The 20,697-nt window shown below is 37.4% G+C and overlaps 1 protein-coding gene across 4 annotated transcripts in view; it reads left to right on the top strand.

Moving 5' to 3' along the window:
• Positions 1-20,697, top strand: part of Atp11c (ATPase, class VI, type 11C) — a 172,743-nt gene that overhangs the window by 102,484 nt on the left and 49,562 nt on the right. For all 4 annotated transcript variants that reach the window (XM_013504485.1, XM_005404550.2, XM_013504484.1 and 1 more), the window contains exons 9-20: positions 636-686; positions 1,622-1,686; positions 2,012-2,093; positions 2,966-3,116; positions 3,713-3,910; positions 10,881-11,042; positions 11,924-12,075; positions 12,654-12,725; positions 14,697-14,770; positions 17,020-17,123; positions 18,046-18,227; positions 20,401-20,664. In XM_013504485.1, coding sequence (XP_013359939.1) covers positions 636-686; positions 1,622-1,686; positions 2,012-2,093; positions 2,966-3,116; positions 3,713-3,910; positions 10,881-11,042; positions 11,924-12,075; positions 12,654-12,725; positions 14,697-14,770; positions 17,020-17,123; positions 18,046-18,227; positions 20,401-20,664 — 1,557 coding nt within the window. The remainder of the gene's footprint in view (positions 1-635; positions 687-1,621; positions 1,687-2,011; positions 2,094-2,965; positions 3,117-3,712; positions 3,911-10,880; positions 11,043-11,923; positions 12,076-12,653; positions 12,726-14,696; positions 14,771-17,019; positions 17,124-18,045; positions 18,228-20,400; positions 20,665-20,697) is intronic.

Raw genomic sequence — 20,697 nt, forward strand, 5'->3', positions numbered from 1 at the left:
ACCTTGTGTCCAGCCATATTAAGTGCCTGGGTCAAACTCACTGTTGAGATCAGGTACAAGACAGAGGCTTGATATTTCCCAGATAGTAATCGTGGGTTCATTGTCTAAGACTTAATGCTGTGGTTCAAAAGGCTATCCTTGGGACTGGAAGCATCAGCATCAACTGTGAACTGCTTGAATCAGAAGCTCAAGGATGGGTCCCAGAAATCTGGGGTTTGTTTAATAAGTCCTCCAGTGATTATGATACAATCTCAAGTATAAGGACTACTGAACAGCTTTCAAATTTGTGTTTTAGCACTAGCAACCTTTCTTCGCATGAATCTAAAACAGAAGCCACATTACTTACATAAAGGTGAAAAGGAGAAGGATGTTGTATGTATGCAAAATGCCTAGTAGAGCCTGCCAGTCCATTCAGAATCTTCGTTTACATTGTTATAATCCCTGTTGTTTGAATGATTAGATTGAAATGTTACACACCGTATTAGCTCAGTGTAAATTTCCCCCTAGGTTTTGTTCTTCATTCAGAGTCTTATCTTTTTTTATTCTTTGTATTTTGATTCATTCTCCTATAAGTTGTATTTAGATGTGAAAACCTACTTGCTATTATGTTTTTGTTTTTGTTTTTTTTTTTACAGGTTTGTTGGGCGAATCAATATCTATAGTAATAGTCTTGAAGCTGTTGCCAGGTTAGTGGATGATTCCTTTAATCGGTCCTTTTGGGAGAGGTGGATATGTTTATCTTTTAAACTCACCAAATAGCTAAATACCTTCCTTTATAGAAAGGGATGTAAAGCTGAGTAAGTTACTAACCTTGTGACTGCTAGGGTTGTGATGTGAACATCTCTGTGTGTTAGTGAGAGGGGGCTGCTAAAGTAATGCTTAAGGTTTCCAAAAGAGCAGACCCTTTGACTAGCAGTACTCCCAAACCTGTTCTAGCCCCAGTGTTTATTGTCCTTAGTAGTGGCTCACATGTTTGGAGATACACTTGGAGAATGTTTCAGAGAGAGTAACTGAGGGAGTAGGCAGAGGATAATCTGCTGGAAGAATTACTTGGACCTAATTAAAATGAAAGGCTGATCATTTATAATGAGGTAATTCATACAAAGAAGGGTGCTTTCCATTTTTAACCAGTTGATTACCTCAACTTTTCTACTTGGCCTTTATAGTCACACTTTAAAAAGCTTAAAATAGCAATGCAAGGTGCCCAGTGGTCCCCTAAAAGGTAGGTTTATGTTTTACAAAGATGTCAATGCATTTTCCCCACCTTGATGTTTGCCTTCCCAGTCTTTCATCTGTGACCTTGTTTCTTGCTGTCTGCTGTTCTGTCCTGTTCTTGTCTTACTCTCTATGACTCATAATCCTTTGATCCCTCTGTGCATTTCTTTACCTCTGCGTGTTGCTGGCCACTCCTGATGTGCTTCCATCTGTGCTGTACCCTCAAGTCACTAGAAAGGGAGGGATCTTTAAGTATATCCTGGGGAGTAGACATATGGCAGAAGTAGACAGATACATTCTGAACCCCTTGGAGATAGGTATGTGTCATGACAAAATCTGTCCCCAGAATAGATAATGCTATGCATTTTTCGGATAAGCTGGCCTCACTTTTTTTTTTCTTATTTAGGTCTTTGGGACCTGAAAATCTCTTGCTGAAAGGAGCTACGCTAAAAAATACCAAGAAGATATATGGTGAAGAGTTTTTAAGATATTAAGAAATATGTCTTGTAAATCCTGTGAATAAACAGCACATATTTAAAAGTGAATGTGGCAGATATTGCCATTTATTCTAACCTATATTTAGGTGTTGGGAATTTATAAGATGGTGAACTAACACAAAATATGACAAATACTTTATAGAGTTAAAATTATACTGTGAACAGTATACGAACTGGTGAATACAATAGGACTTAGAATTCTCACACAAAGTTACAAATTCATAGATGCAAGTGGATAGGGAGTTGATTGACAGGTTCTGTTATATAGTAGTTTTTTTTTATATTCTTTTATTCTTTAGGAGTTGCTGTTTACACTGGGATGGAAACCAAAATGGCTTTGAACTACCAAGGAAAATCTCAGAAACGTTCTGCTGTCGAAAAGTTAGTGTGTACCGTGATTTTTTAGTTACTGTTATTGAAATAGTTGCTCAGTAATTCCAAATAACAGCCATAACAAAATATACAATTATAATAGCAGCCACCATTTTGAGCACTGATTTATGTACCAGAAACTATCCAAAGTGATTTTAATGTCTGATTTGACTTAGTACTCTAGGCAACTCTGTTAAGTAATTTGTGTTACCCTTTCTACTTTTTAGACCAGAAAATAGTCTCCTATGAAAGGGTAGAATTTACTTGAACTATTAGTTAATATCCTTTTGTTATTGGAGTTAATGATTTTGGATGCTCTAGTTGGTACATGCAAGATGGTTCTACAACATAGATAATAGCCTCCTAGCAAATATTGAAGTGGTCCCTGATAGACTTTCAAACTAGTTTCCACCGGCAGGGCCTTCTCTGTGTACTGGGCCTGGATATCCAGTACATCAGTGGTGCCTTCTCCAGAGCTATGTGCTGAGGAGGAGTATATACCAAGTTTGTGGATTTTGTATTTGCTGTCCTACCTGCAGTCCCAAACATTTAATATTCAGGGACTTAGAGACAAGCTATTCCTGTAAAGACTGAGTAGGCAGTAGTGTATGTGTGTTTCCTTTCGGTGGGTTAAAGCTAGCTAGTCATTGCATATTGGGGAACATTGATGATCAATACACAGCAATTGTGGCTGGCTTTTCTGTTTTGTCCCTTGACAGTGATGATGCCAATGTGATTACTGAGGTTCCTAAGTTAAAATTTTGCGCTATCATTGCACATCATACATGGAAAAGAACCTTTAGATAACTGAACACTTTTATATTTGGTTGATGTCATAAATAATTAGGAGGTTGCAAACACTATACTATCTTATTTTTCAGATCCATTAATGCCTTCTTGATTGTATATTTATTTATCTTACTGACCAAAGCAGCAGTATGCACTACTCTAAAGTATATTTGGCAAAATACACCACACAACGATGAACCTTGGTATAACCAAAAGACTCAGAAAGAACGGGAGACTTTTAAGGTAATTTATTTTCCACTGAAAATTTAACTCTAGGACTTTGTGAACAAGCCACCCTTTATTGAAACATTGCTTAGAGGAGTAAAACCTTTTGTTAGCTAATGTGCTATCTTTTTGGTTGCATGGTGGCCCTAAGCTGCGAAATATTTAGATTTTTAAATTTTACTTTGGGCGTTTATGCTTATTTTTAGCTCTTCAGTTAAAAATTTGAAGCAATTTGACAAGAAGCTCTAGAATTTTAATATAATTTGAACTTCTGAGATGCCATGTTAGCAGCATAATGGGTACTTTCATGTGTATTGTGGTCTGTCATTCATACCTAGGGGTAGAACAAGAAAAGAATTTCAGGAAGTGAAAAAAGTGGTAAGAAAGAAAATACATACACGGAAGAATAATAATAAAATTCAGAATGTCCTTAAATGTTCTCACATACTGTCATAATTCTGACTATAGTGATAATGGTGTCATCGGGGAGTATCTTTATTGCAAGAACAGTGCTTTCAGCATTGAAATAAAGAGAAAGTTAACCATTTCTTTGTAATATACTTGTGTGACAGAGCTGTGCATCTAAATAGCATGAATTATCTGTTTTGTTTTAGGTTTTGAAAATGTTCACCGACTTCCTGTCATTTATGGTTCTGTTCAACTTTATCATTCCTGTCTCCATGTATGTCACAGTGGAAATGCAGAAATTCTTAGGCTCCTTCTTTATCTCTTGGGATAAGGACTTTTATGATGAAGAAATTAATGAAGGTGCCTTGGTTAACACATCAGACCTTAATGAAGAACTTGGTCAGGTTAGAACACATTTTTGCTTAAAATAAGAGAGAATATCTTTTTCTGTAATATGGATTACCAATATATGTCACTGTTTCATGTTTGAAAATGTTACTCAAAGAAAATTCTTTACTCTGGTATGTAACAAAGCTAAATAGTGTTTTTATGGGTGTACTTCAGTTCCTTTGGTTCCATTTTCTAGAAGGATGCAATTTTTATATTTGAGTGTTGCAGAAATTATTTTTAAAATTCACCAGGTGATGTTAAATTATGTTATTGCTTTGGGACAGGAAATGTGTAATCTTCATTATTATTTATAATTATTTGTGGATTCAATACAGGGTAGTAAATATAGCTATTTTGTAAATGCATGTAGTCTCATAAACAGAAATGACAATATTGTCCAGTTGACATTTCCTTGGTACATTTCTGATCAGATGGAGTATAGACTAGCAAGCAGAATTGTTTATTCCAGGAGAGAAGTTGAAGTGAAAGGAAAATGTGATGGCGTGCCCTCCCCACAATGAGTTTTGCTTAATATACCAGTGTAACCAAGACTGTGACCTTGTTTCTAACCCAGGTACCTTTATTTTCTAATGCAGTGCAATCTAACTGTAATTCCAAGTGATGACCTTGTAGGTGCTTTTCTCATTAGTTTTCAGAATGTTTTTCCCTTTTTCTGAATTTATTATGTGTCATGTAATGATCTTCACAGACTGAGGGAATTTTTTGTTTTACGGTTAAGTCTCATGATGTTTAGAACATAAAGGCTACGGAAATGTCATTTCTGTGGCTGGAAAGTGCAAATTCAGTTAATATAATTATGTGGCTAGAACAGGGCTCCATACTTGGTCTGAGTGGTGCTGATGTGCAGCTACACTTCAAAATTTGGTTTCCCTGAGTTTTGCCCTCCTGCTTGCCCTGTCTCCCTTAAACCAAAGAATGCCCTTGACAGGTGCCATTGATAGGGAGAAAGGTATCTCTCAATACCATTTTGTTTGGGCCTTAGTTCAGGACATGAGTATTTCAGACCCTGCAGTCTATTTTCCGGAAACATAAATACTGAGGGACTAAGAATAGGACAAGAATTGAATCAACCAATGGTTTTTCACTGAGGTATTGTTTCCAGAAAATTCTTTTGTTCGTGACTTGAGCTGCCACTGTGGACCCTGGCCTTTTTAAACCCCCAAATTTTCATCTATCTCAGTAGAACTACTGTAGTTTCAACAGAAAGCATCAGTCTGCAGGCTTTTTCCTGAACACATTTTTGCGTTGTATAAGTCACCTCTGATGAACTCCTTTCCCTGACAGCTAATTTAGTGGCTCATTCTAAATGTGCCTGTTGTGATTCAGTGCCTGGTTGTGTGGATTAACCTACCCAAGAGAGATCATACCCTCAACTACTACTACAAATAGAGTAGCCATCATTCCATAGATTATTCTTAATTCTCTCCAGAGAGAGAAAGGATGTCCTGGCCTCGTTCCACTTGATGGGACCCTTACCTCATCCCTTCAGATCCCTACTTCAGCAGATTCTGTATTACCTATGGAAATGCAGACCTGCTTTTATCATCTATAGTGTATTAAGACTGGAGAAAGTAAAATAGAGCTTTTGGTAATGATCTGGTAAATTTGATCAGTAAAAGGAAGCTACAGTGTTTGTTTTAGCTACTACTTTCTTCCTCTACTAAATTCTGCATTTTGGGATGCAAGATGATTTGGTCAAATTGGCAAGTTATATAGTAGGCCACCACTGCAATTAATATATCTAAATAACTTGCTGTCATTATCAGCTTAAATTTTTAGAAAATACCTGAATGAGAATGCAGAGCAGCCTGGAAGTAGTTTTTTTTTTTGTTTTTTGTTTTTTGTTTTTTGTTTTTTTTTAATACCATTTAGCACTCAGTGGACTGGTACACACAAAATTAAGTGTAAAAAATTTCTTCTTTGATGAGTCATAATTTAAGGCCTATAGAGATTTTTATGTTACTAAAGGCAATATCAGTTCATTCCAGTCAATGCCATGGCAAACATTTGCTTAATCTCTTTAAAGAATGACCCATTGGTATTTAAAATAAGAATAGAGAGGGATGTTTAGGACCATGATCCAAAAAGGAGGAAACAAAAGGAAATAGACTGGTCAGATCAGAAAATAATGAGGTCTTTTCTCATCACACATCACTCTTTTACATAACTGAATGATTTCAAATCATCTCTAAAATAATATTGGACAAGTCTCCTCTTTTATATCCCCTCCCAGTGTTGTAGCTATGCCTAATTGTGTGACTTTATCATCTAAGTATGTACAGTACTCTGACTTACATATTTAACTTCAACACTCTACCTGGGATGGTGCTAGATACTGAGGTTACTGTTTTGGTTTTTGCTTGCCATAGGGTCTTTCTATGTAGTTCAGGCTGGCCTTCAACTCACTGTATAGCCCAGGCTGACCTGGAACTCGTGGATCCTCCTGCCTCACCCTCTTGAGTGCTGGAATTGCAGGCATGCATCACCACGCCTGGCTGAGGTTACTATTGCAAGCAGGAAACCATCCAGTTTTTCATCCTTTACTTGAGGAAGCATATCAGACCTAGCTATGCCTTTGTGATCCTAATTGATCAGGAAAATTGGGGAATGTGAAGCAGCAGAGAGTCCAGTGCTGTACTATTTTGGACAAGTCAACAGCAATAACAACCAACATCTGTATAGCAACTTTTAGCTTCAGAATTTACTTATTATTGAGCTTTATTGTTTAGTCTTTACAGTCTTGTACAGCAGGTACTGTAATTTAATATTTAAAATTCATAAAGATGGTATTTCCCCAAAGTGCAAAGTTAGTATAACTGGCACCATAAAATGACGCTTTTGAAGTTTGATTTTTTTCCTTTAGAGACAAGTAGCTTTTCAAATTTCTTCAGTCCTAGGACATAAAGGGCTACCTCTACCTGTCCTCATCCCAGATGGACAGACAGAATATTCAGATGCTGGCACGAGGAGAGCAAGTCCAGTTTCACTACCTTCTACAGGGGAGGGAGAGGTCCGGTTCTAGGAAGAGCTAAAACAAGCCTGAATGTGTCTGTTGTCTCACTGTATTCCCTCCTCACTGTTACTTGCTATCAAAGATGCCAGTATACCTGTTCTGTATAAGGTGAGATGGTGACTTGAGGCAAGTGGGCCCCTCCATTCCTTGGAGCTAGCTTTGAATAAGTCCTTTTTCCTTTTTGCAAAAATAAATAGTCCCATTTTTATTGGATCAGTGGCAAGCAAATAAACCTGAGCGTATGGGCCTCAGTGGCCAGTAATATTCGTAGGTGGCAGACCCAAGACTTCAGTGCAAATGTTCCATTTGCTAAACCATATAAAAATTATTTGATCAGTTTTGACCTATGAAGTAGACCATTTCATGTGTTCAACCTGTATTTCAGAACTCTTTCTGCCCACTAGCAACAATCTCCCTAAGAGATAGGAAACATAATACCTAGGCGTTTTTCCCTTCACTGTTCTACCTACAGTCAGTCAACACAACATTCTTACCAGAAGATGTGGTGCTGGAGGGGTTTTCCCCATATCTCAAGCAACAGTTCTCCAGGGAACTCCACTCCCTTTAACATGTCAAGTATAGTTTGTGCCCTGTGTTTATGACTACCCAGCTATAAATTAGGGTTCCATGGGGCTGGGGATTTAGCTCAGCGGCACAGCGCCTGCTTGGTAAGCGCAAGGTCGTGAGTTCTCTTTCTGATACTGGAAAAAAAAAAGAAAAAGACCAAAAAAAAAAATAAATAAAAAATTAGGGTTCCATGATCCCCACCTTGGATTCCATTAATTTGCTAGTGTGGCTCAAAAATTCAAGGAAACATGCTTATGCTCACTGGTTTACTATAAAGGATATAGTTGAACCTCCAGGTGGAAGACATGCGTAGGGAAAGGTGTGTAGGCAGGGCTGCAGAGCTCCCATGTCCTCTCCAGGAGTGTCAGTCTCCAGGAACCTCCACATGATCAGCTAGCTACGTGCTTTCTCAATCCAGTCTTTGTGGGTGTTTACAGAAGCTTCATTACTTAGACACAATTGATTAAATCATTGGCCAGTGACAGTCAATTTAACCTTCACCCTTTCTGTCCTCCCACTAGGGTTATAGGGTGAGGCTAAAAAATCCCAACTTCCTGATCTTGCCTTGGTCTTCCTAGTGACCTGCCCCTAGCCAGAAGCTGTATAGAGGTCTGGGGAATATGAGGCAGTGGAGAGTCCAGTGCTGTACCATTTTGGACAAGTCAACAGCAATAGCGATCAGCATCTGTATAGTACCTTTTAGTTTCAGAACATACTTATTATTGGATTAACATTCAAAAGACACTTCTACAGAGAGATTCCAAGGGTTTTAGGATCATGTCAAGAAATAGGGAGGAAGATCAAATATGTATTTCCCAGTATCACAGTCTACCCCATCTTCAAATACTGATGATCCAAAGAATACACATCTCAAATGATGCTGGTGCATTAAAAGAATTCCATTCAGTCATTGATTATTATCATTAGTCCATTTCATTGAAAATGTCTCTGGATGCAGTCACTGAGGGTGGTAGGCTTCCATTCTAGCCTTCTCAGGTTCCAAAAGAAGATTTAGAAAAACATACTTCTTCATCTTTTCAGGTATCTCATACAGTTGAACTAACTGTGAGCCCCTTTGGAAGTAGTAACATGATTCTGAATTTCCCTTATTGTATAACCAACTTGTTTATTCCTGTACCCTCAACTATGATTTCTTCTTTTATGTATAATCAAACCTTTTTATACTTGGAATGCTCATTAGGTTTAGGCCACTGTGCTTGTCCTCCCCCGGGTCCACTGCCATTCTGATAGCGTAAGGTTAAATAGAGAGGTAGTGGGCTGTTTGTACCTTCAGCCAATATAGTTTCATTCACTGTCCAATTTGCCAGAGGGAACCCCCTGTCACCCTCATCAGGCCCTCTGGAATTCTGACTAAGGGTTTAAAAACAGTTATTGCTGGATCTATAGCTCTGTGGTAGAGTACTAAGCTGGCAGGTCTAAAGCCTGGAGTTCTATCCCCATTACCAACCCCCCACCCCAAAAGAAAAGAGGTGGTGATTCAGAGCCTACACTTCTGAAGCTGGCTAGGTAACCCCGGCTATCAGTTGCCTTATCAGCATACAAAAGGCTGTCCTATCGCACCAAGTATTATAGGAGCTAGGTTCAAGAAATGAATTTCATAATATCACTCATTTTGTGCTTTCAGTCCATAAAATGATGAGTTTGAACTTGCTGATACAAAGGAGCTTTATTCAGGAAGCACAAGCCTATCATTAAAGAGGAAGAGACTGCTTGCAAGGCAGAGTCAAGCAAGATCTGCTTTTATCTCTTTCCTTTAAGTATGAGACTGCTTTTTAATATGGGTCACAGCTGGTCCCTCTCCCCTTTTCCTGAGTATGTGGCACGTACTGAGGCAGTGGTTCTGTGAGACCAATAGCAGCAGCATCACCTGGGGATTTAGAAATATGAGTTATCCAGCCCCTCACACGTACTGACTCAGAAACTCTGGAGAAATAGAGCACAGCATTCTGAACTCTAGCAGACCCTCCAAATGCATGTGATAATGAGTCTTACTGCATTCAGGTATAGTTTGTTAGCTTTGTATATCCATATTCCCGAAGTGTGTATGTAGGTGCAGAAACTATACATTGTGCTGTGAAAATACCACCTTTGACACTGATGAAAAGAGACTCTGAATGGATTAATGGTCATCCAAGGCAGGGTGTGAAATAAACCAGGGCGACCTTCAGGGTTAAGGAAAGTTAATCATTTTGACCAGGAAACAAATCCCCAAAGAATTTCATTTTAACTGGAAAAATTTAAATGATATGTGAGTAATACTAGCTATATTAATTTAAAGAGAGAATTCAAACTTGGCTCGCTAACAAGAAAAAGGCAAGATTGGAATACTATATTTGTGCCAGTGCTGCTACCGTGAAAAGCTTTGAAAAATAATTAGAAAGCAACTACTGCTGGAGTTCATCTTTTTCTCCCTTACATAATAAAAACCTTAATCTTGTGCTTATGCTTGTTCCTCTCAGCCCATCATTTTAACTATTTAAGCATAAATTGCCAAAAAGAGGATAAAATTGTGGGTTTCCAAAAGCCAGATGTTATAAATAGAAGAGATAAAAACTGAGATAAAACAGAAACGCTCAAAATGGTCTTTTTAAATGGAAACTTTGTTTCCTTGCTTATTTTCCATTACTTAGAAAATATGCTCATATATTATACTTTAAACTAGCATTATAAACTTTTTTTCAATTTGGAACTTTTTTGAGGAGTATCTAAAAATATGTATAGTTTATGGAAATTTCAGTTATACTTTTGATCACTATTGACCTATTATGTCTCCTAATTAGGAAATTTAACATTTATATTTCCTCTCCCTGTGTGTATTCTATAGTTCTTATGTTCATAATATGATGTAATTCATTTTACTTCGATCTACTGTTTTTATAGAAAATTGAGCTTTTCCTGCGGGGGGAAGGACTCCATCAGATTTTGTTTGATTTTTTTATACTCCAGTTCACTTAAATTCCACTTAAACTTTTTACCTGTGTGTGTGTGTGTGTGTGTGTGTGTGTGTGTGTGTGTGTCTACAGTAAGTCCTCAGTATACTTTTATTTCCTCCTTGAAAAACTGACTTTAATAAATACCTTGTATGTGTTAAAACATATTAGAGAGTTAAATTTTATACTTCTCAGTTCGATACAGTAGTTATATTTACCTTTCCTATTAATCTACATTTAAATAGGTCTGCCTTAGGCATGTGGTACTATTTCAGTATCTATAAAAATATTCGAACATTTGCCTTTGTGATTCTCTGTATTGACAAAAAGTCTTAGAAGAAATGATTTCCTATGGATATGAAAATGGCACTACGATAAAGCTAACTAAATATTAATCACACTGACGAAACGTGGTTTTGTGTTTTGTTTCAGGTGGATTACGTATTTACAGATAAGACTGGAACACTCACTGAAAATAGCATGGAATTCATTGAATGCTGCATAGATGGGCACAAATATAAAGGTGAAACTCAGGAAGTTGATGGATTGTCACAGACTGATGGACCTTTAACATATTTTGACAAAGCAGATAAGGTGACATTTTCTGCATTATTATTTTACCTGAAAAGTCAGTCATGTGTTACACCTACATAACCATTTGTTCTTTTAGCTTAACTTTTTTTAGCTTTACTTTTTTTCATTTTTCTCTCTTCCTCCCTCCCTCCCTCTCTGCCTGCCTGTATTCTTTTTTCCTTTCTTCCTTCCTTTCTTCTTTTGTGGTACTGAAGATTGCACCCAAGGCCTTCACACTGAACTACACCAACCCTTCTTTAATTTTTTTGAGATGAGGTCTTGCTAAATTGCCTGAACTGGGCTTGAACTTGGGATCCTCCTGCTACAGCCTGCCAGGGTGGTGAGATTATAGGCCTGTACCACCATACCTGACTTGCTTTTCTTTACTAGTATCTTTGGAATTTGTGAAGAAGTAGAACTTATAAGTAAAGAGAATTATGGAAAATGTCATTTGAGTAAAATGTTTGCTTGCCTGTCTGTGTGATCATAATTTTTTTTAAATATAAGCTCCTCTGAGAACAATGTCACTTCGAATCACTGAAGTTCCAAGAGTGTCTAGGCATTAAATGAACCAAAGCATCTCTGCACCAGAGCTATTGCTGGATTGTGAACTAGATACCAAATGAACTCATTTAAGTCCATGAAGAAGTCACTGCCTTGGTTTAGGTGCCGCTGCAGTAACTTGAATAAGTTGATACGGCCTCAAGGGATGCTATGTAAGAAGCAGGAATTCTTTTAGGAGGATACATAGCTTATTTGGTAGGAATTTATCAGTTTCTTTTATTCCGCTTGCTAGAGGTTATAACATTCTCTCACAGTAAAATCTGTTCTATATTCACTGGCCCTAGTACCTAGTGATCAAGTAAAAGTAATATAGATATTCTTCTGTTTCTGTTCCACAGACTCGAGAAGAGCTCTTTCTGCGTGCCTTGTGTTTGTGTCATACTGTAGAAACTAAAATAAATGATGCTGTTGATGGAGCTACAGAGTCAGCTGAATTAACCTATGTCTCCTCTTCACCAGATGAAATAGCTTTGGTGAAAGGAGCAAAAAAGTAAGCACTTCTCCTGAGAAAGTAAAATCACAGGAGAACAATAGTTATTTTGGTTTTCCTTTATTTGCTTCAGTAACTTCATATACTACTTCTATTATTTAGTAAAAAGCCAAACTGCTTTAGCTAAAAATTTGTGGAAAATTAGCAAACCTAACTAATTAAATCCAAAAAGATTACTGGTGCATAGATACAATATGCCTTATTATTTATGTGGGCAGCTACAAGTCCAAATTTTTAATATTGTATTTTGCATATTAATGGCCACTTTTTGTACCACAGATGTTATTTTTGATGTGTTCCCATCAACTCTGATGTCATTTGATAACTGAGTCCAGCTTTATCCATTAGGCCCAAGATAATTAAGTGGCCAAATGGTCATCTAGTGTGTTAGCTGCAGAATTGGAATTACAAGTTGTTCCACTCTTGGTTAGAATAATTATGGCTGGGCATTGACTTGCTCTGGGTTACAACATATGAAAATAAAAGAAATGAATTAAGAAGCATGAGTAGTCTCAGTGCAAGGGGCAATTAGTTGTCCTTGAGATGTATACAAAGGTCTTTCTTATTGTTTTTGATAGGTATGGGTTCACATTTTTAGGAAATCGGAATGGACTTATGCGAGTAGAAAACCAAAGAAAAGAAGTAGAAGAGTAAGTAGCTCTGTGTTTGATATTTGTCACTTCCTAACCCAGTCAAATTTAAATGGATTCAGGAAGGGCAGCAGAAGAAACTGATGGACCTAAATATATAGACCTCCGCTTTCCCAATTCAGAGTTTCATAAAAATGAGTAGAAACCATTTCAGTTCTCAGACACATGCTGTGAGAAAAATCAGGGAGGATGCATGAAACATTCTGCAGTCCAGAGCCCAAGCACTCACTCTGGGATTTCAGGCCCAGGCAATAATGGCATCTTCGGTATTCACCGGAACCTTTGTTTTGTTATTAGACACTGAAGTATGGGCCCCAGGTCATGTATCCGGATAAAAAGTATCTGGAGATTTTCTCTTTTGCTAAAAGACCCCAAAGAACAAAAAACCTTGGCTTAATAGCAGATTTTAAACAAGCTCTGTGATTAATTTGAATTTATTTGTCTGAACTTGAAATCGAATTGTTATCTGACTGCCATTCTGGCCTGTGGTATTCCTTGAGATCCATCTCTGAAACCTATAATACATTTAGAGGCACTTGGGTAATACCGTTCCTTGAAGAAAGATGCTGAGCAGCTCAGAGGAAGGCGCTTTGGTCTGACTGCCAGAGTCATGGTCAGAGTCCAGATTAAGTTCCTCCGTCTGGCCATTGCCGAATGAAATGGCATGTGTGGATGTCTTATACCCCCACCCCTCACAAAACAAAACAACACAACAGTGGCCCTCTCACTCCCCTCAAAAACAAGGCACACTACATTTTTTATGTGAAGTACATGCATAAATTGTTTATTTTCAAAAAAATATTTCCTTACACCTTTTCTAGTTATTATCTCTTATTTTAACTCTTCTGTGTCCTATCATCTGATTAATAGTTCAGCCATTGATATATAGATCTGCCGGTCTCTTTACATCATTCTGCTCTTTAAACCCTTCATTGGCTTCTGTTGCTTTTACAATAAAAGGCCAAGTTTCTGAAGCAGCCCAGACCTTTCAGTTTTTAGTCCCCGCGTATCTTTTGCTTTATCTCTTGCTGTTTGTTCCTCTATCAAGGGCTTTTCTGGGTATTAGAAAACTTAAAGTTCCTCATGTGTTGTCATGCCATGCTATTCCTTTTTGATGTTCTTTCCTGCAGTCAGAATGTTATGCCTCTGCACTTTCTTCATTGTTTCATTCTTACAGAACCCAGCCCATGTATGACCTCTTCCAGGAAGTGTTTTTTTGTTTTGTTTTGTTTTTCTTCCTGTACCAGGAATTGAACTCACGGGCGTTGTGCTTGCCAGGCAGGCGCTGTGCCGCTGAGCTAAATCCCCAGCCCCAGGAAGCCTTTGTTTAGATTGTTGTCATCTGTACTCTCATGGCTCCCTTTCAAGTGCCTTTATTTTGGTACTTGACTGACTGAGAGGGGGAAGGTAGTTATCTCATTGCCCTTTGCCTCCCTAACCATGTGATAAGTCCCTTAGGGAAGGAAGACAGGCAGATTCACTTCTATTCCCTAACAACTAGCACTGTGCCTGGCCAATGGTTGATACTCCTTAGATCAGTGAACCCGTGGCACGCATGCCGCAGTGGAGTATTTAATCATTGAAAGTCCTAAAAGATCTGCCATCACTGCTTTAGATGAACGTAAAAATAATTGTAAAAATGGGACTATTTGTATTACCCCTGGATATGGCTTTGTAGGATAGCTCTTTGTTCTCCATTAGTATGTATTCCATTGTTGCTGTCTTAAGTAATAGTGAGAGGATGTAAATACCCTTTAACAAACACTGCTTTTCTCTAACAGCAGCATCTATGTGCAGAGAAACTCCAAAGAAGAGAGAAAGCACTAGGTACATACACAGCCAGCTATCCTCACTCAAAAAGGACAACTCTGTTCATTTAAAATATTGAAATATCTTAAGATGTTTCTATTGTGTTTTATTTTACTCAACATAGTACAGGTGTTTTACTCTTCCTTTTTTTTTCTCTTAAAGGTATGAACTTCTTCACACTTTAAACTTTGATGCCGTCCGCCGACGGATGAGTGTAATTGTGAAGACTCAAGGAGGTTTGCATCCTAGAAGTTTGACTTTTTTCTCTTTTTCCATTTGTAGTTTTATATGTTGATCAACTATTTCAGGAACGAGAAATATTTCATGTAATAGTATAAGATTATCTAGGCTTGGAAAGCAGTAATGTGTATACATGACTTCACATATTTATTTAGGAGCATAAGTTCAGTTTGCTAAACTGTCAATGGCAGAACCCTTGGTATAACAGTAAATTTTTGGAAATGAAACTTTATTCCACTGCTCTGGCTATACAGATAGGAACTGAAAGGGTGGCTTTTCTGTGGTTCAGAATATTCATGTTTTTAAAAACTTATATTTTAAAGAGAAGAAAAATAATAGCGAAATAATAACAAAGACAAAAACAGAACAACACAACAATAAAAACGATACAAAATTTCAAAACAAGATGATATGCCTGGGAAGCGCAAGCTCCTGAGTTCGATCTCTGGTACCGCAAAAACAAAAAAAAAAAAAAACAAGATGATAGAAATTAATAATGGTTGTTAGATTACATATTGTTATCTTGAACAGAGTTGCTCAGATTACCAGATGTAAAAATGCAAGATTGATCAAACAATTAAACAAATTTTAAAAAACATCAGAAACAATGCAGAACTTCACTAAAGGCGATGGTAGGAATTCAACAGTGTTTGTTAAATTGCATATTGTTGTCTGCAAATTAGTTGTTCAGATTACCGGATGTAAGTATGCAAAATTGGCCAAAAGAAATTTAAGCAGTACCTGTTCCTGTCAATAAACCAGTAGACACCAACAGTACAATTATCCCAGCTATCTCTGTGTGTGTGTGTGTGTGTGTATTTTTCCCTTCCTTCTTTCTTTTTCCTTTCCCTCGAGAATACTCATCTTTTTATTGGTCAAGTGTGAGTGTTTCCTGGGTATATAAAGCATAATCATTATTGGTTACCACCAACAAAATTACAGTATGGTAATTCACTGAGACAGCAGCTCAGGGTAGTTGGATGGTCTGGGATTATGAACACCAGAAACCTAGAGTATAGGGAGTTGCTGGTTTATCCACTGCTTTACATTCCGTGGAATTAGGTAAGGTAGAGCTTAATGAGCCAGGCTTCTGGGAAAGGAAATTTTGGTTTCATTCCAGAGCTCAGAGCTCTTTCACAGAATAAAGATTGCCTTTTGCAGAGGAACCAGTAGCATCATCCCAGGCTCCTCTATGTCTTTGGGAGGATACATGGCAGTTTGCTTTCTGTTCAGCTTCTGAAAGACCCTTGGAGGAGCGCTCTTGCTTCATTCACAGGCTCAAAGTTGCATGTGTATGTGTGCACACTTGCATATGTTTGGCCCAGGAAGTTTGTTTTCAAAATATTCTTGATTTATTTCCCGGTAATTTACTTTTTAGTATTAAATCTGTTCCAGATTCTTTAATGTGAAAGTGGGAAGCTGCAGACAAACTCTTGGAGAAACATATTCCACTTTATTCAAACTTTCTGGTGACTGCAAAGTCATGGAATTGATTTTAGTGTATGACCATGGAGTTTGTTTTATGACTTTTAAAGATACTGCATATGTGAAAGAAAATAAAACATTTAACATTACACTGCTCTTATGTGTGCATATTTTCATATGTGTCCTCCTTTAGATGATGACATGTTGGGGGAAATGGTCTACAAATAGTTCATGACCTTAGAACCATACTTTTTAATTTGTTGAACTCAGCTCTTTGCCTTATAAGGATAGTGTCTTTTAGTACTCAACTGTGAATATTTTCTGGGTGCATGAATTAATCTGAAGCTGCACATGTACCAGCTTTCTACAGAGTTATTTTCAAGTGCACAGTAAAAATAATCAAACCAGTGTTTTGAAAGCTGACTTGTTATACTTTATTTAAAAATGATTTCAGCCTGTTTGAGCTTGAGTTCTGTTCTTAATATCTGTAGATGCACTGTGTACTCCCTAGGCCATAACTGACTGGTCAAAGAGAAATTCTGCTGCAGTTCTTTGACACAAGCCCAGTCCTCAGTGATTTCATGGGATGAAGTATATATAGGTGCATGTTGAAAACCTTGTCTTATTTATGTATCTATAATGACCAAAAGTGTTCTCAAGACAGACTGAATTTCTAGATTTCACATTTCACTTGGGTAAGCATTGCAAGGCAGACTACGAACGTATAGCAGCTGTATGGGAGAAGCCACCTTAACAGTTATCTCTTACTCAAATTCTATTCTTCAAATTTTAAGTAAAGTACTTTGGTTCTTTGTTTTAGGAGACATACTTCTCTTTTGTAAAGGAGCAGATTCAGCAGTTTTTCCCAGGGTGCATAACCACGAAATTGAGTTAACAAAAGCCCATGTGGAACGAAATGCAATGGTAAGCCTTGTGTCCCTCCCCTCACTAAGGAAAAGGAGAAATGGTAGGGCTGACCATATTTATGGGATTGCTGTACTAATGAATGTTTAAAAGAATTTTTGCTTTAGTTATGGTCTTTTTTTGAATTTGAAGATTTAGTAAATAATTTATATTATTTTACAAAATAGCAAAAGAGCAGTACAGACAATGCAGAGTTACAAAGTGGTAGGAAATTAACAACCCTTGTATTACATATTGATATCTTTAAAGTGGTTTCTCATGAAAACAGAGACATGCAGTATTGATCAATCAAGGACTCATTGACAGTTTCTTTCAGCAAAGAAATAGAAGACAGTAGAACAACTATGTTAACTTTCCTGTATATACATACATACAAAATTTCTCCTTTCCCTTCTCTTTTCCCACATCCCAGTTGCCCTTTACCCTTGAGCGTTTTCCTATCATTTCACAATGTCTATCACTTCTCCGAGTTTAAATTAACTCTTTTAGGTTAAATTAACTCTTTCAGGTTGTCTGTTAATGTTTTCCTCCTTTTACTTTTAAAATTAAAAAAAAAGTGGCTGGGGATTTAGCTCAGCGGCACAGTGCCTGCCTGGCAAGTGCAAGGTCGTGAGTTTGATTCCTGGTACCGGAAAGAAACTAAAAAAAATAAAATAAAAAAATAATGATTTATATTATTTTAATGCACAACATCTTGGGGCAATGTTTTGGTCAGAATATGAGGACTTTTTAAGAATCTTTATTAAAAGTGTTATTATTTTGTTGTTTTGAACCCAATTGAATGTTACATTTTTCATTAGTCTGTTCATTTTTATGAATTGTGTAAGAATTACTCTTGTACATGTTCGTAAAGAGTATGTAAAGTATGTAGTTTTCTTCAGCTGTAATTAGGATAACTGTGGATCTTTTGCTTTGCTTCTAGGATGGGTATCGGACACTATGTGTAGCCTTCAAAGAAATTGCTCCAGATGATTATGAAAGAATTAACAGACAGCTCATAGAGGCAAAAATGGCCTTACAAGACAGAGAAGAAAAAATGGAAAAGGTGTTTGATGATATTGAGACCAATATGAATTTAATTGGATCCACTGCAGTAGAAGACAGGTAACTAGCAATTGATACTCTTGTTATTTTAATGACCAGTCATTTAGGGCAGGATCTGTGCCAGATTAGTAATTTATTAACAGTTTGAAATATCCGGTTTAGCTTTGTTGTTTAAATGTGCTTGAAGATTTATTTTAGCAGTTATAAAAATTTCACTGGGTTTAGAACTGTTTCTAGGAATGGTTTTTACATTAAATATCAGTTGTCACTAAGGTCTCTTAAATGTTTGTTAAGCCATCCATTTATTTACACAGTTATTTATGAAATAGTCTTCCCATCTGTAGGGAAAGGTATTGAGGCCATCATTTGATGCAGTGCTTTGAAGAATGGGTAAGATTTTAACAGAGATGAGCAAAAAGGAAATACAGGGAAGAGTGAACTGTAGCACAAAAGCTTATTATAACCTAGTTTAACAGATCAGAGTTTATTTTTGGATAGTTTAAAATAATATGCTTTAAACATACAGGATTAGCTCTACCAGACATGATTGTAGAATTCTGGCATTGATCTGCTTGCAAAACTAAGATTTTGACTCTTAATGTTTTAGGAGTCTTCTAAATATATGCAGGCCAGGCATGATGGCACATGTCTATAATCCCAGCACTCTGGAATGGTGAGGAAGGAAGATACCAAGTTCAAGCCCCGCTTAGCAACTTAGTGACTTAGCGAGGGATATTGCTCAGGACATCCCTAGGTTCTGTCTCAGTCACTTTCTTGTTGTTGAAGCATAACACCAGACACCTACAACTTCAAGGAAGAGAGGCTTATTTGGCTCTGTTTCCAGTGGGTTCAGACCAAAGTTGACTGAGTTTGAGACTGAAAGGCATGGCCAAAGGTACAGCAAAGAAAGCTGCTCACCGTATCAGCCAAGAAACAGAGAGGAGGGAGGAACAAGGGAAGAGAATATACCTGTCCGGGTCATGCCCCCAGGGACGCACCTCCAACCAGGCCCCTCCTCCTAAGAGCACATTCAGCTGCTGAACTCTTCAGTGGATGAGGAGTCCACTCTTCATAGTTGAATATATCCATTTATCCATTTATCCTGCCTCTCCACTGATACATATAGCACCCCCAAACGCTGGAGACTTTGGAGGGGCATTCTAGATCTGAATACTTAACACCCCAGTGTGAAAAAATAATAGATAGACCTAGGTATGGTAACGTGTACATGTAATCCCAGCTTCTAGGGAAGCTGAGGCAGAAGGATCCTAAAGTTCAAGGCCAGTCTGGGCAATTTAGACCCTATGTTAGAATTTTGAAAAAAGGGCTAAGGGCATAGCTCAGTAGTAGAAAATATATTTAGCATGTGCAGGACCCTTGGTTCAATCCCCAGTACTGCGGGGGCGGGTGGAGAAAGGAGAAAAGAATTACAAATTAAATTATGAAGTTTAACCAAACAAAAATCATAAATGTATATTTAACTACGTTGGAAGGTACAGTACTCAAATTCCAATGGAATTTATTTAGTTAAATTTCATTGTTATTCAAGAGTGGAGACGGAGGAAAAAAACTATAGATGTAAATTTGGAGATGTATCCAAACAAAACTTACAAATATATATCCAGCCACATTGGAAAGTCCTCAAATTCTAATGCAGTTTATTCAACCCAATTCCATTGTTAATTCTGTGGCCAACAGAAGCCAAGGAAAGAACAGTATCTTTCTGTTCTTGAATTTCCGAATTATGCTTACATTCTCATTCAGGATGATTGGTTTTCCTATTCTTCCAAGTTCCTCCAGGGTGGGGGATTCACTAACTTCCCTCCATATCTGATTGCAATATGTTTGACGCTTGGCATTTTCAACTGTGTTAAGGAATTTGTATGATGAGATGTGAAACATAATGAAATATGCTAAAATGACAGTGAATTTAAACATTAGGTGAGTTTCTTAACATTTTAGCTGAGAGTGATGATTTCCAATTCTGCTGTTGGATACCAATTACCTCAAGAGATACCATGTACTTTTCTGAACTTCAGTGTTTGAAATTCACTTTAATAAGTAAGACTGTGCCAGAGATAGCACTCTCAGAAGAAGTAAAGGAAAACCAACTGTGATAAGGTGTCAGGATTCTAGCATTGCTGTGAATTGTAAAAATGTTCTTTTTAACAAGCCTTCTTGCAGGAACTGTCAGAAATTTTAAGAGGATAACAAGGTTTCCTTGTGTTTCTAGGCTACAGGATCAAGCTGCAGAGACTATTGAAGCTCTGCATGCAGCCGGCCTGAAAGTCTGGGTGCTTACTGGGGACAAGATGGAGACAGCAAAATCTACTTGCTATGCCTGTCGCCTTTTCCAAACCAGCACTGAACTCTTGGAACTCACCACAAAAACCATTGAAGAAAGTGAAAGGAAAGAAGATCGATTACATGAATTACTGATAGAGTATCGTAAGAAGTTGCTGCATGAATTTCCTAAAAGTGCTAGAAGCCTTAAAAAGTAAGTATACCAATTCCTTATGTTTAGACATTG

Source organism: Chinchilla lanigera, unplaced genomic scaffold, assembly GCF_000276665.1.
Source record: "Chinchilla lanigera isolate Chin_1 unplaced genomic scaffold, ChiLan1.0 scaffold00088, whole genome shotgun sequence".
Classification (NCBI taxonomy): Eukaryota; Metazoa; Chordata; class Mammalia; order Rodentia; family Chinchillidae; genus Chinchilla; species Chinchilla lanigera.